At 51.6% G+C, this 12,435-nt stretch overlaps 3 protein-coding genes across 3 annotated transcripts; all 3 read left to right on the plus strand.

Moving 5' to 3' along the window:
- Nucleotides 1-48: 48 nt before the first annotated feature.
- On the plus strand, nucleotides 49-1,986 carry K489DRAFT_379599 (NAD-dependent deacetylase sirtuin-5). Its single transcript, XM_033604692.1, has 6 exons — nucleotides 49-472; nucleotides 531-843; nucleotides 899-1,240; nucleotides 1,314-1,353; nucleotides 1,402-1,470; nucleotides 1,526-1,986. The coding sequence occupies exons 1-6, from the start codon at nucleotides 324-326 to the stop codon at nucleotides 1,576-1,578; spliced, it is 966 nt and encodes a 321-aa protein (XP_033460640.1). The 5' UTR covers nucleotides 49-323; the 3' UTR covers nucleotides 1,579-1,986.
- A 76-nt stretch (nucleotides 1,987-2,062) lies between these two features.
- K489DRAFT_318332 (uncharacterized protein) lies at nucleotides 2,063-5,468 on the plus strand (the record flags this gene model as incomplete). The annotated part of the gene is made up of 2 exons (XM_033601308.1): nucleotides 2,063-2,191; nucleotides 2,241-5,468. 2 exons carry the CDS (start codon nucleotides 2,063-2,065, stop codon nucleotides 5,466-5,468), a joined length of 3,357 nt encoding a protein of 1,118 aa, XP_033460641.1.
- A 2,066-nt stretch (nucleotides 5,469-7,534) lies between these two features.
- On the plus strand, nucleotides 7,535-12,211 carry K489DRAFT_369936 (uncharacterized protein; the record flags this gene model as incomplete). Its single annotated transcript, XM_033603090.1, has 2 exons — nucleotides 7,535-11,560; nucleotides 11,624-12,211. The coding sequence occupies 2 exons, from the start codon at nucleotides 7,535-7,537 to the stop codon at nucleotides 12,209-12,211; spliced, it is 4,614 nt and encodes a 1,537-aa protein (XP_033460642.1).
- Nucleotides 12,212-12,435: the final 224 nt, after the last annotated feature.

Raw genomic sequence — 12,435 nt, forward strand, 5'->3', positions numbered from 1 at the left:
ATTCCAAAGTTCCCAGCTTGCTTCGTGCAGAACTCCAGTAGGTTCAGACGCACATGTACATCATCACGTCACGTCACTCTGCAGCCCCCACCGTTATTGACCGGTTCGTCCCCCAAATTGTATCACCATGAACCTTGGAATGCAGAGGTGTGCCTAAAAAGCAGCCTGGACACCATGAGCCGTAAGTTTTGTTCGTTATAAAGGCATGTGCCTTACGCTACGAGACTACCTAGGTATGCACCTTTACTCAGGCACGACTGTCATGTTTCGCATCTCCCTTCGAAACCGGCTTTCGACCACGCAATTGCGAATTGCTCTCCAATATGCCGTCGCACCGCCCGGGTCTGCGTTCAGTTGAGAGTCAACTGCCATCGTTCCATGGATGCCTCTCGAAATCACGTCGTATTCTTGCCGTGTGCGGAGCAGGGTTATCAGCCTCATCTGGCCTGCCAACCTTTCGTGGGGCTGGAGGGTAAGCTGCGACAGAAGTACTTTAGCTGTTGGGAGTAGTTATTGATCGATTAATCTAGCTTATGGCGAACTCACGTCTCGCAAGAGCTTGCTACTCCAGGAGCGTTCCGCCGAGATCCGGGCCTAGTTTGGCAATTCTATTCCTACCGGCGCCATGTGGCTCTCAATGTTGAGCCCAACCCTGCCCATTACGCGCTTGCAGAGCTCGCTCGACGGGTGCCCGGATTCCTTGCCCTGACGCAGAACGTCGACGGATTGAGTCCACGCGCAGGACATCCGGAGGCCTCGCTACTTCTGCTTCACGGTAGCTTATTCGATGTTGCGTGTACCCATATTGCTTGTGGATACAGAGGGGTGGACTACGTCGATCCAGTGAGTCGTCAACTGAAATGGATGCAAACATGAAGATGTCAACTCATTTCTCAAGATTGTGCCCTCTCTTGCCATCCCTCGTGGCGGACAAGATCCGACTAGCATCGAATCTCGCAAAGCGCATGCAGGACAGACCCACGACAATGAGCAGCTCGTAGAACTCGACATCAGTCGAGAAGACGTTCACCTACCGTCTGTGGCCTTGGAAGATCTCCCTGCTTGTCCCAAATGTCGCACGTATCTGCTCAGACCTGGAGTAGTATGGTTCGGCGAGAGCTTGCCGGAGGATGTCCTTAACGCCGCCGATGCATATGTTGAAAGTGGGGAACCCATCGACATCGTAATGGTCATTGGAACATCAGCTCGAGTCTGGCCAGCAGCAGGTTACATTGACGAGGTAATGAACCCAATCTTGAAAGTCACAAAGCGCATACCTAGGTAATCTTGCAGCGCGGCTGATTAATGCACAGGCAAGAGCTAAGGGCGCTAGAGTGTGCATTATCAACATGGGTAAGTGATACCTAACTTACGACAGGGCCTGTCTAACCCACAGCATAGATGCGGACGATACACCAGCGGCTGGCTGGAGCAAGCGCGATTGGTTCTTCGTTGGCGATGCTGCCGAGCGTAAGTGATTCGACGCCAACTAATCAAACTGTTCATTTTGCTGAATCTCTTGCAGTCATGCCGAAACTTCTGTCACCCATCATTGGAGAAGTTCCAGCTCAACAATAGGCGGGCGTATCCCGCAATCAGACTGAATGCGTTGATGGATTTCGATAGAAGCGAGCGATTTTCGAAGGATCTTGGGACCACTCTGCGCTTGCACGAAATCACCATTTGACAACATTATCGGAACATGTAGAGAGAATGTGACAGGGAGCGCGGCAGAGTGCGTCGTGGATGTATCGTACTCGTGCATTCCGATCGGAAGGCGGCTCAAGATCAGTCGAGGTCCCACGATTGCGGACCGAGCCGGGCTTAGAAATGTCCACGAATTCATGCACCGCCGTGACCGTCAGCGAACTTGTCGTTGCTCATTGTAACCCAACAGATGTCGTGGCTCTGCTTGATCGCGTGAACATGTGCTATTCCATGACACACGACTTGTCTCAGGCTTTTGCCCGATGAACTACTCTCAAGGACATCTATGTGTGTCAATTATGAATTATGAGCGACAATCAGACACCTAACGTCATGTGCTGAAGTTCCGGTCGAAATGGAACACGATTGGGGCGAGACTGCCCGGTTGACACCATTCCCGAGCGCTTCGAATACCTCGCCGTCTAATATATGCGCGTTCGCATTTGATAGTTTTCAAGAATTACTCTGGGTGGGAAATTTGAGAGTCAGTAAATCCAAAATACGCTCATTTGCTCCATCTCATCTCCATACAGGGTATAATCACCTCCTTTCATGGCTTAGAACAACAGAAATACACATCCTATCGCGGGCATAGCAATACGTCTCATGTCAGACAGATACTGTTGTGCGAGCAAGGCGTGATATCGATCGCCGCCGAAAGCGTTCATCTCGCGAATCGCCGGGGTGTTACGCAATGGCATCTCCAAGGCAGCGACATAGCTGATCTCAATTGCATGGCCTTTACCAGCCGTGATTCCTCCGAAATTGTGGTTGGTTCACGTCAAGGTGTACTCCTACGGATCGATGTCGACAAGGGTACTGTACTTGACGTCGTCAGATCGACAGTGCCTATACCATACAATCTCATGAAACTTGCCGGTCAGCATGTCGGAGCCGCCACTAGCGATGGATCTATCTATCTGCTCAATCCGAAGACTTTGACTGTTGTCCATAGTTGGAAGGCATACTCTGGTAGTGTGAACGATCTAGACGCGCGAGGGGACTATCTGGTCACTTGTGGCTGGATTCACTTGCCATACACAGGGCTTGCACCGGAGAGACTTGTGCGGGTATACGATCTTAAGAACCAGAAACCTGGACCACTGGTTGCCTTCCTCCCCGGGGCTGCATATGTGCGCTTGCATCCCAAACTCTCTTCTACCTGCATCGTGGTATCTCACAGTGGCTCGATTCATTCCATCGACATCCAAAACCAAGACTCGCCTACAATGAGATATGCGAATGTCTACGACGGACAAATATCTGGACTGGAACTCATGCCTTCAGGCCGAGGCTTCGCACTTGTGGAGAATAGTCTGCAACTTGTACTCTGGGGCTCATCTACTAAATTGCAATTGACCGAGTATGGCAAGCCTGCGGATTATGCAGATACCCCAATACCTAGCAAACCCTTGGATTGGGCAGTTGCTGATGCACCACTTAACAAAATTGGAATGCCCTTCTACCGCGAAACACTCTTCTCGGCTTGGTCATACAACATGATACACGAAGTTGGGCTGCCCGCTCCGCGCATTGATTCTAAAGACCAACATGGCAAGTTCGTCGTGAATCCTCGCAAAACGCGTCGTTATGAATTCGACAACACCCGGACATTACCAAAATCAAGCGATCCTATGGCAGCGCCAAAGTTTCTCAGTGAAAAGCCCCGCGACGATGAGAGCGGTCCCGATGCTGACCGTCGGCCGAGTGAAGACATTGGAAAGGCACTGAAGACTTTGAGTCTGGATGGCAGCACGAACTCTGATGTAAAATTTCTGTACAGGATCGTGGAGATCAGATATAGCAAGTTTGGCGTTGAAGACTTTGATTTTCGTTATTACAATAGGACGAAATACGCCGGCCTGGAAACCCACATTGTCAACTCGTACGCCAATCCACTGCTGCAAATTTTAAGATTCACGCCGACAGCACGCAATCTGGCTCTTCACCACACTGCGCGAGACTGTCGAGCTGACGATTGCTTGTTCTGTGAGCTCGGATTCCTGGTTGACATGCTAGAGAAGGCCAGGAGTCCAAACTGTCAAGCAACCAATTTTCTTCGAGCGCTGAGTCATCAGCGCGATGCACAAGCGCATCGCATTCTTGAGGAACACTTCAACAGTGCTGGTAGTCTTGGTACGATGATACAGGCTTTGAACCGGTTTCTCTACCTTCGGCTAGAGGAAAATTTCAAGTACGTGTCCAGCACGCTGGACAATTATCACTTGGCATTCGGTACCATAGGAGTTGAGCTCACGCGATGTACACATTGCAACTATGAGTCCCAATCGGAAAAGGTCTGGTACGCGCATGAATTGATTTATCCGCCTAAGCCCCCGAAGCATTCCCCTCGGCCTATGCCGACTTTCTTCTCGAATGTGCTCAGCCATTCTATCAAGAGGAACAGTGCACATCGCGGATGGTGTTTGAGGTGCAATGGTTACAAAGGCCTTGAGTCACGGCGCGCGATTCACTGTCTGCCTGCAGTCCTGACTCTGAACGTAGCGGCGAACACTCCGGAGAACAAATCTTTATGGGCCACACCCGGATTCTTGCCCAAGGAGATTGGGGTCATTGTCGAAGGCGGTCGCTCTTATTGCTACGAAGGACAAGACTTGAAACATCATCTACAGCGCCGCCAACACAACATGACGGTCTACGAACTCGTTGGGATTGTAGTCGAAGTCAACCTGGGTGATAATGAGAAGTCTCATCTAGTTGCTGCTATCGACGTCAGTATTACTGATCCAGACAAAAGTTGCCAGAGCAGCTGGCATCTCTTCAATGACTTCTTGGTACACCCTATCGCAGCAGAAGAAGCCCTTCACTTTAATCCTCAGTGGAAACTGCCTTCCATCATCACCTATCAAATCAAGACCATGTCGCATGTGATGGATGACAGCTGGAAGTCAGCCATTGACAGTCGAATCTTGTACAGGAGTCCCATTCAGCCGGCCTTGTCGCCGAATTATCAATGCCGTGCGCTGTCGGAAAACGAACCTCTGCCCGGCCCAGAGTCGCATTGCGCCATTGATGCCGAGTTCGTGCGTCTGCTTCGCGAAGAAATCGATGTGGGTGCTGATGGCTCGCGCACAATGACTCGACCTGCCCGGTCCGGACTTGCTCGAGTCTCTGTCCTACGCGGCGATGGACTCGACCAGGAGCTACCATTTATCGACGACTATATTGCTATAGACGAGCATATCGATGACTACCTCACACAGTATTCTGGGCTCAAGGACGGAGACCTCAGCATTGCTCGCAGTCCTTACACACTCGTCCGGCTCAAAGAGGTCTACAAGAAGCTTTGGGTACTCTTGAATCTCGGCTGTGCTTTCATTGGACATGGACTGTCAAGCGACTTCCGCATTATCAACATTCACGTCCCAGAGGCTCAAGTTATCGACACGCAAGAACTGTTCTCGCTCGGCAGTCGAGGACGACGTAAGCTTTCGCTACGCTTCCTAGCCTGGGCAGTGCTCAAAGAAGATATCCAACACAACGCCGAGTTGGGCCATGACAGTATCGAGGATGCACGGACTGCTCTGAAACTTTGGAGAAAATATCTGGAGTATCAGCACGCTGGCATCCTGGAGACTATTATTGACGAGATATGGCTGAAGGGTCGTGCGTGCAATTTTGTTGTCCCTGCGGATCATCAGCGAGATATCGGCAGCGCTCCAGGCACGCCAAATCGCCAATCTGTGAATTTGGCGCGTATGTCAACACCGAGGTCTGACTTCGCAAGTCCACTGCGTTGAGAATAGGGCAGAACGTCTACGAAGACCAGCAGGATCGGCAGGAAGAACGACAACTTCCACGAAATGACATTGTGGACACTCTTGATCTGGGTGCTGTCCGAATAAATTCCTGTCCGAACACCCCAGAAATGCTCCATGTGCAGCAAGACTGGCACACCCATGCTTTTCTGAAGTCAGAGCCAGGCGAGAAATGTCACACGTTCATCGTCTCTCTTACGGGATAGCGTGCCGGCACTGAAGTTCTACACCCGAGATGTCTTTATATATGGAGAGTAGCTTGTCCACGGATCTTGACAATTTGTAGACTTGAGGGCAAAACTTCTTTCGAGCAACATTGAGCAACATTGAGCGACATGCAGGCATAGGCGATTTCAGTACCTTGGAAATGCCTCGATTTTGTCCGGGTCACGAATAAGTGATGTCATCTTGTCGCTCGTGATATCAACGACTTCGGGAACGAACAAGTCTTCTCGTCACACATATCCACCCACACGGGCCGGGCTGTCCGTTCGAGTAGAACTGATCATTGCCTATTCCGTGTGTGTCCCATGCTTGTCATGGTTCGGCCTGGAGGTTGAACAACCATGGAATGATACAGGCGCAATGATAGTCATTACTTCTTCAACGCTTTCGGTGTGTGATATGCACTCGCGATGCCGCGCCTACATGCTATGTGTGGATGGTAACCTTGGAAGCTTTTGCGCCTGTGTATCATGTCCGAAATGAACTTTGCACCCTGGTGTCCATGTCTTTGTACTTGTCATCACAGACAGATCAAAGGAGGGCTGTTTCGGAAGTCCAGTCCTTCATCCTAAGAACAGTACTTTCTCTGTTGTTCGTAGGATGGATAGTTGGACAGGGGTGACTATGTAATAACTTCAGCCTCCTGGTGCCCCGAGTCGTACTCCAACGTGTCCAGGTGAAAAATGGACTGTTCTTTGATGGCGTGCGCAGCCCTAGTGATGAATCTCCAGCTTGGAACTTGGGCACGCTGGGAAATGATGGGCATTTGTACGGGACACATTGAGGTCAGAATGATGTTATGCATATGCAACAACAGTACACTAGAGCAGTACCGTTGAAGTGGCGGCGGAGGTGAGGTATACTGAGGATACTGTAGATGCATATTGTAGATATGCATGAGCTTTACTGAAACTTGATCCCAAGGTTCTCTCATCCCAATGAAGATCCTCACGGTATGCAAAATACTGTACCATATTCCTCTCCGTGTGCATTGTGTGTGGCAGCAGCGCGACGATGACTGATGGTTTCCTACCACCAAGCTAGTTGCCGCAGATTGGTCTTTATTAGTTCGGCAGTAGAACTTGAACGGCGGACGGCACACACGGCAGAGATCGTTGGCTTGGTGGTGCATCGATCACATACTGATAGACTTCTTCCTTGAACGCCGCCGCCGTCGCCACCCTTCATTGTCCTTGTCACGATCGTCGCAGTATTCACCCACCAGCTTCTCGCCTAAAGACTTTCACCAATCCCGCTGCGGCTACCTAGACCATCTCCGCCAACTGCATGTCACTGACAGCCGGTGCCACGCCATCCCTCGAACATTTAACGTGTGGCGCAAAGGCATCGCTTCCCATTGTCATTCGCAAGGACGTATTGGTCACGCATTAGTCACTCACTCTCACTTGCAAGGCGAGACCGGCCTATGCCGACGAGATCTCTTCTGACCGTTTGAACAACATACACCCAAACACGCTGGGATCTGCCGCCTTTGAGCAATATCCTGCGCGACTCCAACGACCGACACTGTATGGCAACGTCCACTTGATGGCAACGCCGCCGTGCGTCTCATAGCGAAGGAGGCTCATGCTCCTCACACCGCAAGCGACGACGTCCGACGCAGCGAGAAGGCTTTTAGGCCTTCATTACCGCTGATCTGGGACGCTTCCACTGCCCTACGGAGCAGAGCGGGGATATTGCACAGGAGCAAAGAAGGCAGATGAGCATATAGAAACAGGGAATACCTATAGAATTTCGCTTCATTTCCGGAAAGAGTTGGCTCTTTCGTGAGCGCGATTTGCGCGGCCAAGAGAGTCGCAGTGATGTCCGATTCGGACCCCCGAGAACAGCAGCCTGACGAGCAAGGAAGCAGCGCTGTCCACACGGCCGACGAAATTGCGCCTGCTACCTCTGTCGAACCTGAAGGACGAGCAGCCCCACCAAGTCTTGTGGGCAGGATACCATTTGGGAGGACAAATACACACGCCGCAGACAGCTCACTCCTGACGCGAGCTAGCATCAGTGATCGCCTGAGTCCTACGGCGAACGACCGTGTCTTCCCAATACGATCAGTCATCTCGGTCGACCCTGTGCCTACACCTTCCGTTCGCCATGAACGCGCAGAGAGTTTCTTCCAAAACATCGGTGCTCGACGAAAATCTCTAAGCCACAATGTCGATACTTCTCATCCGCCCACACCCGCTCGCCCACGACAAACAAGCTCGGAAGTGCCGAGCTCTCCCGGAGTGGGAGACGAGGAGACCAAGACGCGGCACATGTCCAATTCACTTGCCTCCGAACCACCCTTCAATTTCCGGCCGCATCAAGCGCCCCGACAATACTTGAACGACATCATTACCAGTGACGGAGATAGTGTTGGCAGTGGCAAGAGCGCGTTGACTAATCTCTCCAATGACAGAGCTGGGTCGAACCGCATCGGCTCGGTCAAAAGCAGCAAGAGCATTACAGATGACATAGGGCCATTAGTGACTGCACGCTTTTCTCACGTCGTTTCCGAGGGCGGACACGCCATCATCACTGGCAGAGACGGAGACACTTTACAGAGATGCGAGGACGAGCCTATTCATATCCCTGGAGCCGTTCAAGGTTTCGGGGTTCTTGTGGCGCTGGAGGAGCAATCGGAGGGCAAGCTTCTGGTGCGTGTGGTCAGCGAGAATTGCAAGGCGTTTTTTGGCTACAGTCCTCGACAACTATTCGAATTGGAAAGCTTTACCGACATACTCACTGAGGATCAAGCGGACAATCTGCTCGATCACGTCGATTTCATCCGCGACGAGGACGCTGATGTCGTTACAAACGGCCCTGAAGTGTTCACGATTTCTGTGCGTACTTTATCGAAAAAGACCCAGAAACTATGGTGTGCAATGCACATGAACGAGCGCAACCCAAATTTGATCATCTGTGAATTTGAGCTGGAGGACGATCCCGTCAATCCATTGGTTCCACCCGGCGATCACACGCCAGAGCCACCTGAAGACACTCTAGACAGTCGACCGACAGAGGAGGAGTATACGGAGAGTACTCACAACCACAGCAAACCTCTACGCGTTCTTCGAAGTGCCAGGAAGCGGAGAGGCGAAGCCGCGGCCATGGAAGTCTTCAACATCATGTCTCAAGTACAGGAACAACTAGCAGCGGCTCCCAATCTCGACAGTTTCCTCAAGATTCTAGTTGGCGTGGTCAAAGAATTGACCGGGTTTCATCGTGTCATGGTCTATCAATTCGATCAGCAATGGAACGGCCGGGTGGTGACCGAATTGGTCGATCCACGAGCGACGAAAGATTTGTACAAAGGCTTGAATTTTCCCGCTTCTGACATTCCTAAACAGGCCCGAGATTTGTATAAGATTAACAAAGTCCGTATGCTCTATGACCGTGATCAGGAGACGGCGCGTCTAGTCTGCAGAACCATGGAAGATCTGGAAACGCCCATTGATCTGACATATTCTTATCTTCGTGCGATGTCACCAATTCATATCAAATACCTTGCCAACATGGCCGTTCGCTCCTCCATGTCGATCTCCATCAACGCCTTCGACGAGTTGTGGGGTCTGATTGCTTGCCATACCTACGGCTCGAGAGGAATGCGTGTTTCCTTTCCGATCAGGAAGATGTGCCGGCTTGTAGGCGACTCGGCCTCCAGGAACATCGAGCGACTCTCCTATGCATCAAGATTGCAGGCCAGAAAGTTGATCAACACTGTCCCCACACAAGCGAACCCTTCAGGGTACATCATTGCTTCATCTGAAGATCTCCTAAAGTTGTTCGATGCTGATTTTGGCTTGCTTTCCATTCGAGATGAGACCAAAATCCTCGGACAGCTGGAAAATACCCAAGAGGTACTTGTCATGCTGGAATATCTCCGCGTTCGGTGTATCACCAGTGTCATGACCTCTTCCGACATCAAACAGGACTTCCCAGATCTTCGCTATCCTCCTGGGTTTACAGAAATCGCGGGATTGCTTCTGGTGCCTTTGACGACGACTGGTCAAGATTTCATCGTCTTTTTCAGGCACGGTCAGTTGAAGGAAGTCAAGTGGGCCGGTAATCCTTACGAGAAATTCGTGAAGGAAGGCACAGAAGGCTATCTCGAGCCCCGAAAGAGTTTCAAAACCTGGAGTGAAACAGTGGTAGGCAAGTGCCGCGAATGGACGGAGGAAGAAATTGAGACCGCAGCAGTATTGTGCCTGGTCTATGGTAAATTCATCGAAGTCTGGAGACAGAAAGAAGCCGCGCTGCAGAACAGCCAATTGACGAAGCTATTATTAGCAAACTCTGCTCACGAAGTTCGCACGCCCCTGAACGCAATTATCAATTACCTTGAAATTGCGCTCGAGGGCACATTGGACCATGAGACTCGGGAAAATTTAGCGAAATCGCATTCGGCATCAAAGTCACTCATTTATGTGATCAACGATCTGCTCGATTTGACCAAGACCGAAGAGGGTGGCGATTTGGTCAAGGATGAGGTTTTTGGTCTCGGTGCCACACTCTATGAAGCTACCGATCCATTCAGGGGCGATGCCAAACGGAAGAACATCACATACGAAGTCATTGATCACCCTGGGCTTCCGGCACAGGTCATCGGTGATCAGCGAAAGATTAGACAGGCCATCAGCAACGTCACTGCCAATGCAATTCAGAACACGACTAGAGGTGGCGTCACGGTCGATATGTACGTCGTCTCGCGTCAGGCAACGCGCGTGGATGTTGAAATCAGCGTCGCTGATACTGGGTCTGGCATGAGCACCAAGAGACTCGACGCTTTGTTCCGAGAACTGGAGCAGGTCGAGACGGAATCGGAGGAAGCTCTGACACCTCCTACAGCCACAACGGTGGTCTCACCTAGTAGGGAAGAAGGAAAAGCGCTAGGTCTTGGCTTGGCGGTCGTGGCCAGAATCGTTCGAAATATGAATGGACAGCTCCGGCTCAAGTCAGAAGAGGGCAAAGGCACACGATTCATTATACAATTCCCGTTCGAGATACCTGAGACAGATGTGCCAGAGAATAACGACAGCCTTGCAGGGACTGAAACTCCGCACGTGGAGAACACAACGGCGCCTGTGACGCCTCCTAACGACGGAATGGTCACTCTCATTGAGCGCGGCAGTGGTCAGAGGCGAAACTCCAGCGATACGAATAACAAGAACGAGCTTAAATTGACCAAGAATAAGAGCGTTGATAGCTTCGGTAGCAAGCATAGCTTCAGTGGTAACAGCTGGTCTTCCAAGGCTAGCGGACGAAGTGAAGCTGATCGATTGATCGAAGCGATTCAAGAGCCTCATCGCGTGGAGGGGTGGCACGAAAACAATGCTCAGCGTTCTAGCAGCCGAAGTAGTACATCGACTGGCGCTTCTCGGCCGAGGATGGTCAAACGCCACACTTCGAGCGGTGCCGCTGTCCCCCAGAACAACCTAGACACCGCGATAGCGACATCGGGTAGTCATTTCGAGCCGAGGATCATAAAACCTGGCGAGGCTGGCGTACGAGACCAGGGCGTGCCCATCAGATCGATCCGAGTACCCGAAGAGCATTTCCCGGTATCCCCGGGTGAGCGGCCGTCTTCGATGCCGGCGACTCTTTCGCGTTTTGGGGAACAGCCATCGCCAATAGTGCCGACGGATGGCTCGACCGTCAGTGATACAACCACCAGTGCTGAAAGGCTGCGTGTCCTTGTTGCCGAGGACGATCCTGTCAACAGTCGAATCATTCAGAAGCGTCTGGAGAAGCTGAACCATACAGTGAAGTTGACGGTGAACGGTGAGGAATGCTCAAGCACATACTGCGACAACACCTGCGATTTCGATCTCGTTCTCATGGACATGCAAGTAAGTCAAGTTTTACGGCCGACAGATGTTCGTCGGCAGATGTTCGCTAACATGAAATTATAGATGCCTATTGTGGATGGCCTCACCTCAACCAAAATGATCCGATCACATGAGAAAGCCCACCCGTCTCAAAGTTTGTCGATCAGAGCGTCTCTCAATGGACGTGTTCCCATTATCGCTGTTTCGGCCTCTCTGAAGGAGAAGGATCGACAAGTTTACATGGATGCTGGATTTGATGGTTGGATTCCAAAGCCCATCTCGTTTGTCCGTCTCACCGAGATCATGGAAGGCCTTGTCGATCAACCGATTCGAAGGAAAAACCTCTACAAGCCAGGTTCTTGGGAGCGCGGCGGATGGTTCCTTGAGGCCCAAGATGACATCTTCGCGGCTCAGACGAAGCCTAGCGCGGATGTACCTTTGGCGGCGCCTGTTTCCGCACCCTCGGAGGGCCTACAGGCTGCTGCTTCGTCAGATGACCCTGCCGTGAAAGAGGAGGTGGACAGTGAACAGTCTCAGGAGCAGAATCGCTTGTTGGCTGAACAAGAGGCAGCTCACGACAAAGCGCCGGCAACAACCGCTCCGGCTACACTAGAGTCCGGCGACGAACCTGCTCCGTCGGTGATCTCAGAGGATGGCGCAAAAGCTTCATAGTGGCTCGACTTACACTTTATCAAGCTCGCGTTAGAAAAGCGACGAAGGACCGTTGCAGTCCGGGCTGGCCTGATAGACAAGCATCGGCACACCCTAGCAGTCGCAAGCTCCTCCTTGGCCAACATGTCTGCAAACAGGCATCGCCATGTGGCAGATCATTACTCCATCTGTCGAAGGAAATGACAATGCCCTGTAGCTACACTGCGGCACGAGAAGTACACGTC

The sequence above is a fragment of the Dissoconium aciculare genome (assembly GCF_010015565.1).
Source record: "Dissoconium aciculare CBS 342.82 unplaced genomic scaffold K489scaffold_5, whole genome shotgun sequence".
In the NCBI taxonomy this organism is placed as follows: domain Eukaryota; kingdom Fungi; phylum Ascomycota; class Dothideomycetes; order Mycosphaerellales; family Dissoconiaceae; genus Dissoconium; species Dissoconium aciculare.